Here is a 15,642-nt window from a genome sequence, read left to right on the forward strand (position 1 = left end):
ACTTGAAAGCTCTTCTTGATGATTCAAATGGCAAACAAAACATTTTCTTCACAGAAGCTCAATTTTGCAAGATGCTGAGGTCATCTTGTAAAGCACAGGGTGACCTCGAATTCCACTGACTCAGTAAGATTGATGCAATGAGCACTCTAAAATCAGATCCATATTTTCTTGTACAACCATTATCCACTGTTGTATAGAAGTAGATATGCAACACACGTATGTGTTTGCTTTGTTTATATACACACGCACGTGATATATGAAAAATCAGATTGTCACATTCTGCTTATGACCTTGCATCATTTCAAAACATCATAAGAAGTAACAATTTGTCTACAAAACATCAATTACTTTCTGTCTATACAATAACTCCCAGCTCTCCACTCTTACATGTTTGACACTAAGCACCTCTGGCAACCTCTGTCCTTCTCTCTAGTCAAAATAAGGCAGTGAACCTCATGGCATGTTCTGAGAAAAGCATGTGGCTTCTGCAGACCAACAAGCCAGCAGCTCAAGCTATGCAAGTCTTACATTCTCCTCATGTAAATTAAAAATGCTTTGCCTCAAAATTTATCAATAATATCTGCAAATTATTGTCACTTTTTGTATTTCCCAGGTAAATTCCTGCCAAACCATTCACCGCTTTACAGGGGAACAATGCAGCCGGTAGATGTGAAGGAAGCTGGACAAAGAAACTGCCAGTTAGGAGCTATGAATTTGGTCCACACCAGGCATTTTAACAATTGAAGAAAAACCAAACCACCACCCTTTATATCATTATTATTGGGGTTTGGATCTCTCTGCTCTCAAAATCCATTTGGAAGAAATAATGCACACAGCTGTAACTTTTGCCATCAGCAGCTGTTACTTCCCACTTTCTGTACCCTTCCATGGATAATGTATCACAGAGCTGATGATTTTTCTATTCAAGCTCATCGTTCCAAATGAGCCTGGACCCATGTGTGGAAGAATCAGCAATGACACATGGCCACCATAGCCTCCTCTGTCCCATTTTAAGGCATCTCTGACTGGGTTGTACATACATCCCAGCAGACACTGGCTGCTGGCACAGCTTGTAAGGACAATTTAGCACCCAATTCACTTGCATGGGATTTAGAGGATGCAACAGACCGACCAGCTCTTCTCCCTCCTCAAGAACTGAGGGAGACCTGAGGATGGAACAATCCCACACCTGAGACACCACCTCCCTGGACACAGTTGTGCCAGCCTGCCCTCCACTGCTCTCATCCATTTCAGCCCTCTCTTCTCTCTCTCTCTCCTGCAACAGAGATTACAACCACTTCTGAATAGCAAGCTCAGCTTCTCTACTGAACCTTCTCGTCCCACATTGGCCCAGGTCCAAGTAAACAGCATGTGCAGTCATTTTCTTGAAAGGGCATCACGTTTTGGCTGAACAGGTTGGGTACCATTCATGCGCGCAGCAGAGCCTGCAGTCATGAAAGGGCAGATACCTTGGCAGGCAGAAGCAACAAGCTCTTCTGCCAGCATGACTGCATCCAGCTAGGGTGTGTGACCAGGTCCAAAGTACCAATTTTGAGGCACTTTGGGGCTGGTTCGTGCTCCTGGGAAGTTTAGCGAGCATGGTTGGCAGCACGTCTGGCCATAAACAAACACTGACTCAAATCTTGCTGGTATATATGTAGGTTTTGCAATCCGTTTACGTATTTGACTGGAAATACAGTTTAAAGTTCACAGATGATGGGGTCATACCTAGGTGGTTAACACCATTATGAGTTTTTTTGGCTCTTAAAAAAACAGGGAAGAGTATAGAACCCTAAATCTACTCTGGCATTGCACACTCACTGCTCTACTCAATCAACTTGCATTTACAGAATTTCAGTCCTCACCAGGTGCCCACATGTCCTGTGGCTGCAACTGAAAACAACATGGAAATAGAATCATAGAATTTTAGAGGTTGGCATGGACCTTACAGATCATCTAGTCCTAATTCCCTCTGCCATGGGCAGGGACCCCTCCCCACTAGACCAGGATGCTCAAGGCCTCATCTAACCTGGCTTTGAACACTGCCAGGGTTGAGATAGCCACCACTTCCCCAGGCAACCTGTGCCAGTGTCTCTCCACCCTTACAGTAAAAGCCTTTTTCCTAATATCTAACCTAAACTTCCCCTCCTCCAGCGTGCATCCATTACCCTTTGTCCTGTCACTGCAGCTCCTAACAGAAGTCCCTCTCCAGCTTCCCTGTAACCCCTTCAGATACTGAAAAGTTACTATGAGGATTCCATTCAGTCTTCTCTTCTCCAGACTGAACAGCCCCAACTTCCTCAGCCTGTCTTTATAGGGCAGATGCTCCAGTCCTCTTATCAACTTTGTGGCCTCCTCTGGGCTGTGGGAAACAGCATTGATGGCTGCTGCCTGAGAGTCAAGATAGACAAGTCACTGTCCCTGAGACTATGGTTTTCTTGGCTTTAGATGAGCTTTGTGCTTACTCTCAGTCTGTTGGGCCTTTCCCTAAGATCACTGATGAAGCATCTAAGCCATTTTCCCATTGCTCCGTGAAAGAATCAAGGGGCTAGTGGGTTAGCTTTAATGGTATGAATGATCCCACATGTTTGAGATTGTATTTTACATATGACTGGGAACAGAATAACTTGTTTAATCAATGCATCAATGTCCTTTGTTTGATTAAGTTTCTATTTGCCTCCAGGCTGTTTCGCAGCAGCAGTTTTATCACAGAAAATTGAGCAATGTGTTCTGCAGTTCCCATGATTATTCAAGTTACCCTTTGGCACACTGGACGCTGTCATGTCCCAGAGCATGGGTGAGAAGCAGAGCTAGTGGTTAGGTGAAATACCTCTGTCCGGCTCCAGTTCCTGCCCCATGGGTATGACTCAAAGCAGGCAAGAAAGGAGGCAACTCCATCCTCCCAAGCTGCTGTAGAGCAGCATGCAGAGGCCCCTGGCACAGAGGAGCCCCCACTGGGGTGGCAGGGAGCTGAGTGTGAGGAGTTAACAGAGGGGAAGGCAGGAGGGGCCACCCTGGAACAAAGAGGTGGGAAGCAGAACATGCCTTCGAGCCCCAGGGGCTGAGCAATTACATTTGGCAGTGCTCTTCTGAGGCGGCTTTTTTTCTTGCTGCCCTGGGAATACAGTAAGAGCTGCCTGTTAGGAAAATATCAGATAAGAATTCCATGTTCCAGCCCCTGAACAAGTGAACAACCTAAGATAAGTGTTTCCTCAGGCTTATATTTGATTTCTGTGGAAATCCATATGTGCTTAAAGGCCACCCACATCACAATAGTGCATACCTGTTGTTAGGCTGATATTTTTGTATGAAAGCAAAGGTATAAATCCTTCAGTTTGCACACAGGGTGCGAGCTGGATATTTCAAGAAGCCTCTCTGCTGCTGGCTGTCATGTACCACCCAGATCTGCTCAGCCTACCAGCCACACTTGCTGGGACCCTCTGACTCCTGTCCTCCCTGCTCCTGAGAAGTACCTGGAGGGATGAAAGCAGCTCTGCTGCCATTTCAAGTGAAAGGAGAGAAGGATGGATGTGAGAGTCACTGTGCTTCTTATCCACTGCCTCTCTCCAGCCCATGTGCACCGTTTACGTACTTGACCTTGAGCACTCGCTGCATCTACACACACATTTAACGTGGTGCAGAAAGAGCAGCTACTTCTAAGATTAAACAAAACTTATTCTTAATACTGGGCTAAGCTACATCTACAACACCTTTGCTACCCACAGCAGGCTGCACCAGGGCACTGGAGACCCCAGGGCAGACCTGAGGCTGGGTTTGGGGCCAACTTAGGCAGACTGGCTTGTGCTTGCATTTTTAAACTCCATGTCTTTTTAGAGTAGTTTTGTTACATCTGTATTGTGGACTTCGGGGCGGAGTGTCCTTGATTCTCTCCCCAAGGAAATTAGATGCTTAACTCCAGGCTGGAACCTAGGAACAGGCTAACAGGGATGAAACAGAGAGGATGGGGAGGGCTGGAGTGAAACTAGATTGAAATAAATTTAACAGAACCTGAGATGACGTGTGTATGTGCTAATCCTAGCTCTCCAATAGAGTAACTAATTAACTTGGTTTCTGTACTTTGCTGATTTGACTATATAGGTTTTGGAAAGCTTAAGCAGCTCTATCATCAGTTTTATTTTGCAATATGACAATGCTTTGAGGTGCACAGAAACATGATACAGTCCAGGTACACTGCTTTAGCATATCCTCTGGGCAGCTGCAACCTCCTCTTCCATTGCTTGAAGAGAGGACACGGTATTTTTTGAAAGACATTTTTTCAATCTTTTCAAGTTGTTCAGATACATTCAGATTTTTAGTTTTAGTATATTAGAAAAATGATTTTTTTCTCACTATTCTTTTTATTTTATATACTACTATTTATTAAATCAATTGCTACATATTTAGTAAATTAATTTTAATTAATTTAATTTTAAACCTTTCATCCAAAAAAATTTCCATGTGGTGCAGGAGTGTAGAGGGGAGGAAAAGTAAAGACTCCATCTTAGTAGGTTTGTTAACCTAGACTTTTAGTACAACATCCTGGTTTTGAAGACCAAGTAACATATACAAAAAAAATGACAACTTCATTATTGCCCAGGTTTACTCTTCTTTATGGAGAAACATGCATTCACTCATACATGGCCCTGCTGTTAGCTAAAAAATAACATCCTACTCTGCATAAATAAGAGCAAACTGAGGTTGGCTGTAAGTTTGTTAGGGAGAAGTGGAAGTGATATGAAAATGGATTTCCCAGCTGCACACCTTACCTGAAGAGACCAATCCATACAGGTGACGACACGATGCTTTGACCAGTGCTCATCATAAAATTGACGGTTAAAGGAAAGATTGGCTCCTGCTTGAACATCTCTGTGTGAATTCAAACAAAGTGACAAATTTTGAGGTACCAGGGTTCAAACACTGAAAAGCAATGCAGAAGTTTCTGACTACTTTTCAGGTATCTGCCCAGCCTGGGGAAGTCTTCCACCTTGATTGAATTGCTCTCACTGATTGTCTTGCTGAAAATGAATCTGCACCAATGAACAAATTTTACATCTGTTTCACAAAACCACATTTCTTAATTTCTTACTGCCTTCCTGACTCTTCTAGGTCACCCTGGGCCATCTCTGCTCCCTCTGTCTCTCAGGATGAGCATGGCCCTGGTATCCAGCTCACTCTTTTCTGAACCTTCAGCTCCAAGCTATAACCAAATCCCTCTTACTTTTGACTCCTGAAATCTTAAAGGTACAGCACCTCCTCCCAGCGATGGAGACAGCAGATGTTGTTTGGCATCATAAGGACAGGCCGAATCTCAGTGCTGGTCCAGCACTGCCACACTGATGCATTTAGCTGGTCCACAGGGATGATACTCTAGAGTAACCTCCAGTAACTTCAGTGCAGCACAGCTACTGATTTGCCACAAGGCTTCAATGGATACATAGCTGTTGAAACCAAAATATTTCCTCGCCTACTAACAGGTTTTACTGCTTGTGCTCCCCTATCAATTGCTAAATACCGGAGCTGTCACTTCTTGTCTTATGTATTTAGATTGCAAATACTTTGGGAGATCATAATTTTCATCCCCACAATGCACAGTACAGGGGGATCCATTACAGACCTGAGGCAGTAGTAGAATATAAAAAACATTAGTTTTAATTTGCAAGCACATACACATACATCCTAAGCACACACATGTACACCACTGGAATGCACATATTTACATATACATGTGTATACACACATTTAGCTACTTCAGTTATTCTTCAGAATTTGAAATTTCATGCCCAGAATGAAACAAAAAGCTGGACTAAGTGAATACTATGTCAAATTAAAAAAAAACCCAGATCAATAAAGCATGAACCTATTTTTCAAAATAATTTCATAGAATCATAGAGTCATAGAATAGTTTGGGTTGGAAGGCACCTGAAAGATCATCCAGTTCCAGCCCCCATCTCAGATGACAAAGTGACCCAGACTTTCACAGAGAGATTTTAACCTTTTCTTACGTATAAAAATTAAATTACATAAAAGCTAAATTTTGTTTAAAATTAAGGTTTCCTGGCATTGGAATTATCTTTATAAAGCTTACTTATAAAAGCAAAAAAAACCCCAAACTGACCCATCTTTCTCTTCTACATCTCTGCCACTATAGTCAAAGAAGATGTCTGAATCTTCAGCCAAAGCTCGCTCAATTACACGTATTGTCCGGTCAAAAAATATCAGGAATTCTTCTGAATGTAGAACTTGTTGTTTTTCTTCTTCTGTCAATTCCCTAGGAGGAGCTTGGAAAATGAAAAGACGTTGTTAAGAGTATGACATTTCACTCCTTTCCCAATGAATATCTTCAGCAGGTTTCTTTTGACATGAAAGCTTGCTGTAGCAATGTCAGAAGGAAACTCAAAGCTTTACTCTTAAAATCATGACTAAGAAGTTTTTAGTATATCTAAACATACTCCTGTATATTCCCAGAATGTAGCATTTACATAGAAGAGATCTTATGTCTTATATATTTATTATTCTGAAATGGAAAATACTTAAACCCCCCAAATTAAATAAACTCAGTGTTCCAATTTCAGGAAATGGCCATGACTGACGTTTAGGCAATACTTAACTGGAAAAATCAGAACACTTATGTAACAGGGGAGCTGTCAGAGGAGCCAAAGATAAAATAATCTTCTTAACTTATACTACAGTTCTTTGTATTAAAAAGGCTCACATAATCTCTCCCTTCACTTCCCATTTCTACTTGGTGTCCCCAACAAATTCTGTCTTTGCTTCAGAGCTTTTGCAAAGCAATGAAATAAATAACCAAAGATATTCTCTGAGGCAGCAAAATCAAAACCCAGCAAAATCAAAACCAACCAGCCAAATGCCTTTTTCTTTATGGCAGTGTTATTCCTTGCAGAGCAATCCTAAAACCCAGAACAACAAATGTCACTGAGCCACATGCAAAGCCATGGGAGAGGTAGGTGCCATCTCAGGCACCGGTCAGGATAACCTGTCCTCCACAAGATGCTTCTTTACATGTACAAAGAGATGCTAAGCCTTTCTTTCCAAGCCAATATTTCCAGCATAGCCCTTCATTTGAAAAATACTATCTTTGTAGGGTGCACCAATGCAACATCTCCATCAGTTTAATGACCTGTTGGTAAATTACAACTCAAACATGAGCATCAGGGGGAAAGGAAATTAGCATGCTGCTATTGCTATGGTGCAAAATTCTGTTCTCAATTACACTAGCAGGGTCATACTGATATTGTGGAAATATTGTATATCGATTATGCCTTTGCCCACATGTGCTTTTAAATCATTTCAAAAAATGCCATTAGTACCTGCACAGTTACACCAAACCAACCTTGGTCAAATTCCCAGTATGAAAAGCTCTGTTGACATCATAGAAATTATGCTAACAGAGAATTTTGTTCCAAATTCATAATTAGGAACACAAACAACCTATCATAAACAGATTTATTGCAAAATTACAGAGGCTTATACTTAAGAGTTTAACTTGTGATCAAAGGTCTTCTGCATTTGGCTTTACACTACATATTTGAGGTGTTTACTTGTGAAAATGACCTTGTGGTCTCCATAGGCTATGTTGGGTTAAAACACCAGCAGCCAAAACAGGGAATTCAGCAGCTCAAAGAACACCCACTATACATCAAAGTTTAACTCCCAGCCCTGTCATACATATCTCAGTGTTTAATTCAACAATGAGTGACACAGTTTAAAGCTGCAGCTTGAAATAATTTTCCAGGTGCTGAGCCATGCCACACAGCTTCTTTCAGCGATCAGGGAGATGTATCCCTTGCTTGCCATCTGATTTCCCCATGTTTCACACCAGATTCATACTCTCCAATGCCCAAGTACGATGCCACCACCAGCCCCTCGAGCAAGGACGGATGGAAAGGCACAACAGCAGACAGGAGTAGTGACATGGTCATCATTACTGCAGTACTCAGCTCCTCCAGTTTTCAGTGTATCTGCTTTCAGAGTTGCTGTGGTTGGGAGAGGCTGCTATCACCAAGCTTAGATTCGCCTCAAGTAGCCAAAGCATGAGCTCTGAAAGACAAAATCTATGTACTACATCTGAGCTAAATATAGAGGGTAGGAGAAATGCAAAAGGTGGAGGAGCAAACTGGCCCTCAGAAGACAGAAAAGCTAAGAAGTTACAGACTTTAGCCTTTGGTGACCTCCTATGGCCTTGGCCCTGTGTTTCCTACCAGCAGGTTAGTGGTCCTTGTGGAGGGCCACACATCCAGAGAATATCTATGTCCCCCCCCACAGTCCCCTGAGTAGCAGCACAGTTACCAAGGCAGAAGCATAGTTTGTCTCTAAGTGCTTTACACAGAAGCAAACCATGTGTAAAAAAAGAGAATGACTAGCAAAAAGTACAGGTTGACCTATTGCAGCATCTACTGCTGAATAGTAACTGGCACTAAGGGAACTCATCTGGCAAGGAAGGCTGTAATGAGGCAATATCCCATCGTCACCACTAAAGCACTGCTTTCCGAGAATCAAAGACAACACACATGACAATGCAGCAAAATGGCATAAAAGGGGGCAAAATAACTGCAAATGTACCTGGAAAGCTCATTTTAAACTGCTCCAAATGGTAAAAATTATTTGCTAAACCAAATCCTCTCTACAGCTTGGAAATATAAATTTATTACTTGGCCATTTGCCACCTATAACTGGCAAAGAAAACAAAGCCAAAAATCAATAGAAAGGGAAAAGGCAAAAAATAAATAACTTGGGAGCTGTGGAGCGCTCACAAGCAGTGGAGGCACACATGATTGTAGTTCTACCTCAGCACAATCTCCCTTGCAGTCAGCAATGATCTGTGGGAGGCCAGCAGTCTATTAAACCATCAGAAACACCTTGGCTAAAGTTTGTAGGCCATAAATCAGCTTACCTCATTCATCTGACTGACACACCAGATGCCCCTTGGCGATATTAAGCTTCATATTTTAACCTTATTTTCTTCTTTCATTCGGCTGCCTCTGAAGTTTTATTTGAGGCAATCTCTTCTTACAAGAATGTTAACATCATTATTTTTCCAGTGTAAAACATTGCTGTAACTACTGTAAATACATGAAGTATAAGCAAAAAACCTCCAAAACAGACAGGTTTGTTCTTTCAAATATGAAGACTTTCTAACCATTTATCTTTCAGAGCCATTTCCATTTTCTCCTTGTTCCTTCTCCCTGTCTGTCCATTACCTCAAATAAAATAAAAAGAATCTATGTAATTTTCTGCAATTTTTCTTCCAGTCTGGGAGCTTACAGTGACTTTGATCTCAGCTTCCAAGAGACAGGCTCTCTTGAAGGAAAACCCTGAGAAACATAAGTAACTGATCAAAGTGGGTTTTGTTTTGTTTTGTCACAGACACCTGTGTGACAATATCTCCAGAAATTCCCTGTAAGAATACAGCATTTGCCTTCAAGTATCTGCTGTCGCTGGCATAAAACTCAAACTAACCACATCTAACCTTCTGTGTCTAACAAAGCCCAGCGCAATGTGTAGTTTACCACTGCTAGAAGTTACGTGCTTATTGCCTGGAATGCAATGAAAGCTCCCACAAAGGAAGACCCATCACTTGCTCTTGTTTCTACACCATAGCTTTCTAATGAACAGTTATGCCTATGCTCTTATCTCACCCAGAGGAGCTGAACCCATCTGCAGCCCCACACAGCTCATGACAGGACAACCAACAGTGCAGCCACCAAGTCCTGCCTAACGGCCACTGGGCATCCCATTTGTCCATGAAACCACTGAGACATCAATGGGATCACATACCCACGAGCAGAGTGCTGTCCAGGTAGCTCTGGGGTTATGAGGTCAACAACATGTATTAAAGAAGCCTCGTGTCCATGCTAATGTATAATACTGTACAAAATAAAACGGAGTTTATATTTAAAATTAAATAAATATGCAGTTATATATGCACAGAGGACACCACAGGCAAAGAAAATGTGATGTATATCTGTAATGAAAGACATTATGCGTTTGTGCCTGAATAGAAAGGTCTAGAATAGGTAACAAAAATTGAAGGTTACATGAAAAAACCAATTTATTCAAGACTTATTTAAGAAAAATAGGTGCATTTTATTATTTCATGTAATTTAACATGACTCTCAGAAATACTATATTTCAAATCATGTCCTTAGTCCAGAAATTTTTTTGGACAAAACAGAAAAAAAAAAAAGGAAATCTAAAACATTTTCTTGAATCTTTAGGAACTAAGGGAAAATTGATGCAGACTTTTTCTCATCTGTCAAAAGCATGTTTGTAGTAAATATAACATAAATAGTTGGGATAACAGTGCAGGATGAAATTCACAAACATTCAAATGCCAGGATTTGAGTTGTCTCCCAAGGGAGTCAAAAAGGCATTACAAAAACAAACAAACAACCAATAAGAACCACATTTAAATAATTATAATAGACTATAAAAAAAGATTCTCCTGGAAGCTCAGCAATCCTAAAAACCTGACAAGAGAAATGAAGTCCATTAAAGGAAAGAAAAAAAACCAACAAAAAAAGACCCAAAGGAGTAAGCAAATGAAAGAAAGGGCAAACTAATAAAAGCAGTAAAGCAGGAAGCAGCCTTGTTATGCACCCAGAGATATAACGAGAGACAGAAGGAGATTAACAAAACACTCTTAAGAGCTGTATTATTTCTTTCAGCGTCTATTGAAATCCATGTAAACTTTAGATGTGCTGACGACAAGGACGTCCGAAATGTAAAGGGCAAGAACTGCAAGGTGCAAAGAGGCTCTTGGCAGCTTTCAGTCCTTGCCTGCTAATAGCTTCTGATCTTCTTGTTTTTCTTGTGCTTCGCTTGATATATGCCATACCCTGCTTTGCTATGTGACATATAATGGTTTGATATATGTCATATTTGGTTGTGTTGGCAAGACCCTGCACGGCATAACTGCTGAACATATAAAGAAGCTTTTGAGGTGCATTTAGGGATTTTTTTATTCTGGAGTAGCAAGTTGCAGCACCTTAAATTCAGATCTGTGTCATACAGGGCTGTTCCCATTGATGCTGCTCCTCTAGGGGCCATGCTGAGCACCATCCCTGAGCATGCCTGAACTGGGTTGTAAGGATGGGTTGGCACAACTGAACTCACTCTGGTGCTGGTGGCAGTGAAACTGTGGCATTACTGGCTATTACAAACCTCACCCCAACCTGCTCTGCTTTTCTGATACTGATGCCTGAGCTATTGAGAGCTAAACCATCTCCGGCAGCACAGAGTGCTGCGTGGACACCTGAGCCTCATGTACTGGGCCAGGGCAAGAGCCAGGCACAGCAGGTCTTTGGAGCTGCAGATCCCATCCTCCCCCATCACAGCCTTTCATGCAAGTATCTGTGGATATACCCATGGCTTCAGATAAATGCAGGTTGAGGCCCACTTTCAAGACCCAGCCTGTCCCGTTGTTCATGTGGTTTCTACTGACACAAAGAGGCGCCTTAGGTGGAGCTGCAGAGCTCTCTGGTGGTGGAAAGCCCCAGCCCATTTGATGCCACAGTTTGGGACCAAACTGTTTATGTGGTCAGAAGGGGCTGGGAACCAGCAGAGCCTAGCCCAGTTCACCGTCAGGTATCCCACACTCAGTTCTTCCAAAAACAATGAGGAGAACATGCACCTGAGACATGGGTGACAACGGGCAGCCCCATGGAGAAACACAAGGTGGTCCCAAGGCTTCATATGCTTCAAGTGGTCAACAAGTAAGTTCTTCACCTCCCACTCCAGAAACACTTTGGAGGGCTCAATCTGTTCCTCTGCCCTCCATGGCACTGAAGTTCCTCAAGAGGTGTTATGCCCAACAGGCTGCCCCAGTGCAGGTGCAATGTGTGATGCTGAGACAGACTCTGCAAACACCCATGACTGCTGAATAATCCCATCAAACCCTGTAGAGCAATTCTGGGGTGTGCAGGGGGAAGATGAGGAAATTAAGCATGCAATAAATGTCTGTAGAATTAAATTGGACTACCTATAAATCACAGTGTAAAAAAAATCACATTTCCTCTTAAAATGCCATTATAAAAATAGAGCACCCCTGTCCTTTTGGCTTGGAGAGAGGGAGGTTGAACAGATTGGATCCAAGCTTTAATTTTTATCCTGACCTATTTTTGAGGTATATTCATGAAAAAAATTGTCTGCCTTTCTCTCCCTGCACTTCTCTCTCCCATGGATTTTTTCTTACACTCCCATAACTCAAAAAAGGCCACGCTGAGTTTTTTTAATCTGTTAAAAAATGTGCTCCCTGAGCTGAAACCAAATTTCAGCCCAGAGCAAATTTTTACGGCTGGGTTATAAATCCCTGAAAAACAGGATTCATAATGGAAGTGCTGACACAGCCTTAACTACTATATAGCAGTGTGAATGGCGCCACTATAATATCTATTAGAGATTCTTTAAAAAGTTTGCAAAATATTGTCTTGCCTTTCAGAGAAAAAGAAGCCAGAGTACTTAATGCCAACATAAACATGCTTTTAACCCATTATGTGCTAATTTGCAGAAAAGCTATTAATTCTGAGTAGGCACATAGAGTGCAGCACCGACAGGAAATGTTCTTCTAAACTCCTGTTTGACTTGTAACATGGTTTTAATCACTTCCATGAAACACAAACGATGGCTTCAAGCTCTGAATGTTGCTCAGAACATGAGAAGGGTGATTACAACAGAGAGGAAAATGGGATTTTGTGGGCAAGAGGGCTAAAGCCAACAGAGAGAGAATGACACTGAACAGAAAAAAAAGGGACTCCATTCTGTGTTGGTTTGGGGACAACTGCTTCATTTGATTCACAGCATTTAATGCCAGTCATCAGCACAACACTATTTTATCCATCACAACACATACTGCAGGTCACATTCGCTTTCTATCAGGCAATGAGCATGTTTTCTTCACCCATGAGCCCAGTCAAATGTTAGCACCTCACAAAGCTGGTTCTGCTAAAACAAGCTGTGCCTTGCTTTTACAGCCTTCATTTGGTGCGTCTGAGACCTGTGCTAAACCAGTCCAGTTGATCTACCACTCCTGGGGGGTCCTCTAGGCAGGGAAGGGGAGCACTGCCCCTTGATTATAACATAGCAATGAAATAAAAGATGTTGGCAGTAGTAGTTGGTCAGCAAAGTACGTAAGAGGCTAACTTGAAAGCCTACAAAAAAGTGAAATAAATCAGTTCAGGATTGTATTTAGATTTTTTCTTCTCTTCATGCAGGAGTCTGTGCTTTCTCCCCATGTATAAGTGTCAGTGTTATCTTTCTGTGGGAATAAATGGGGGTGGGATCAGCTGTAAGCTGACTACTACGAGGACATTCAGCAGCTCAGCTTACATACCAGGCACACTGATAGGGTTTTTTTATGGCTTCCTGTTGCCATCAGTAAAAGACATACTGTGTTAGGTCCAGTGATGGCTAGAGCCTGTAAGTGAGTTGACCCCATATTTATGGAAGGAAAGGTAATTTTCATAAAAAAGTAAGTTCTTCTATGTTGCCACATTTCTTGCTCATGTTTTCAGTTCTACCTTTGCAGACCCTTGTGTGACTCCTGTTGCTGCTATCACTGCTGCTCCCCTCTGCCCCAGGAGCAATGGCAGGGGCCATTGGGAGTAGCAGAAGGATGAGGAGCAGGAGGAGTGGGTTTCTCCTCTGTGTTTCTACAGGGACCTAATGAGCAATGAACTGTAGGATTTATGGCACAGGTCATTTCTGTGATGCTCTGAAGAGGGAAGAAAGACTAATTTATAATCAAAACAGTATAGCTGGTATGGCAACTCACTTCAATGTGTAAGGATAGCAAATGTGGGCACTGCATACTGGATTCAGGGTTTTTTGGACACTGATGAAAAGACACCAGTCTCCCGTAGATAAGAAAGAAGCATCCACTGCTGTATTCACAATTAAAGATTTCATAGGCTTCTCTGTAAAATGACTCCATATTTTCCCCCTAGTCTTGTGAGAAACAAAAGCAACATCACAGAATAATCCTGATAATGATCCCCATAGCAAGAAGTGACTTAGGCACTACCTGAAGAAGTAAGTTATCTTTCAGGAGGGTAAACAGTGTTGTGAGCAGTCCTGGTAATACAGAGGTAAGAAATGCTGGAGAAGAAACCCACTTCCTTTCACACTGGAGCTGCTGTTTCAGCTCCTTCCCCCCACTCCACACAGGGCTGAGCTTTGACTGTTGAAGCCACTGACATACTAGAATAGTCAAATTTCACATCCTTCTTCTACTTCAAAAACCAGGATGGGTCCAAGAGAAGAAAAAGAGACACCAAGCATATCTACCCTGTCCAGTGCTGACATGCATGACTTTGGCAAGTGTCTCTTGTCTGCACCAGAAGCAAGTAATAACCTGAATTTTTGTCTCTTATAACCCTGAAGAGTGCCTCAATCCAGACAAATGGACAGAAGGGCTGGACCTGCCTGGCTCCGAGGGGTTTTTTAAAGTTCCCTTGAAGCAGTTCCCACAAAAACATTTTCCAGTGAAATGGTTTTCTGCTGGAAGACTCCTGACTACTACTAGGTTTAAGTTTGTCCCTCTCAAGCAGGCAGACAGTTATGGGCACCAAGTACCTTTGAAGAACAACCAACTTTATGGAGCTGCTGGAATGCCTGGCATTTGCGTTTTAAATCTTCCACGTAAGCAGAGTATTTGAGCCAGAGGACAAATTAGTACCAGTCCCGGGATCCAAGAATCTCTCCTTTGTTCCCACATTGTAAGGACATGTAGCTGCTTCTAAACAGCTGAAGTCCTGTGCCTTTCACAAGCTTTTCAGACCTACCAGCTGAGTCACTGGGATACAATTTATGCCATTCATATGGTTTTGAATCAATAAAACTGGTGATTGTGTTGATTTCATAGTGTTATTAATAATGGAAACTACCTATGAGACTAACTACTGGCAAAATTCAGTCCTTTAAACATCTAACAATATCCTTTCCATTTTTAAAAGTACCTTCTTTCACTTCCTGCTTCTGGTCTTGATTTTCTGTCTCCAAGTCATCCTGTGCTTTTGGCTCCACCATCTCTTCATCATCTTCATCCTCTAAAAAAAAGGAAGAAAAAGATTTGTGAGATTCTCCTCTTTAAAGGGTCTGGGAATTGTGTGTTTTATTTACAATTATTAACTGGCAGTGAACCCAGGTAAAACAAAGTGCACAATAGATGGAACATACACATTTATGCTCAGAGTGACACATTTCCCCCCAGAATGCAAGATAATCTGCTAGCGCAGGGCACCTGCCACTTCTGCTCCCTGTAGCGACTTCCCATCTCAGATGTCAACTGAATATCTCCCTGACCTCAGAGATGACTTGTTGGATGGCATAAGGACAGATACAAACATGTTTCAGCCTGGCAGCTATTCCACGGTCAGGACACCTGCTATCCAGACACCTCATTTCCAATTCAATTCTCACCAGATTAATTTGTCTTTTGACCTACAGGAAGAGGTTAAATAGAAATCTGACCTCAGGTCAGATGCCACTAGCAAGCAAACAAGCATGGTACAGTTCTGAAAAGTCATCACCATCAACTGGGAGAACACAGCAACCAAAAGTGGCATTTGGAGCTTAAGCACCATTCTTGCATTAATACGAATTTAATGAACACTAAAATCTGACACA

At 42.0% G+C, this 15,642-nt stretch overlaps 1 protein-coding gene across 1 annotated transcript in view; it reads right to left on the reverse strand.

The window, feature by feature from the left end:
• LOC103805248 (cytoplasmic dynein 1 intermediate chain 1) overlaps nucleotides 1-15,062 on the reverse strand; it is a gene marked incomplete at both ends in the record, with an annotated part of 45,942 nt that extends 30,880 nt beyond the window's left edge. Inside the window, 3 exons of the mRNA XM_009077888.1 lie at nucleotides 4,767-4,866; nucleotides 6,116-6,278; nucleotides 14,973-15,062. Of these exons, the coding sequence (XP_009076136.1) occupies nucleotides 4,767-4,866; nucleotides 6,116-6,278; nucleotides 14,973-15,062 (353 nt within the window). The remainder of the gene's footprint in view (nucleotides 1-4,766; nucleotides 4,867-6,115; nucleotides 6,279-14,972) is intronic.
• Between the last annotated feature and the right edge of the window lie 580 nt (nucleotides 15,063-15,642).

Source organism: Acanthisitta chloris, unplaced genomic scaffold (genome assembly GCF_000695815.1).
Source record: "Acanthisitta chloris isolate BGI_N310 unplaced genomic scaffold, ASM69581v1 scaffold8517, whole genome shotgun sequence".
In the NCBI taxonomy this organism is placed as follows: Eukaryota; Metazoa; Chordata; class Aves; order Passeriformes; family Acanthisittidae; genus Acanthisitta; species Acanthisitta chloris.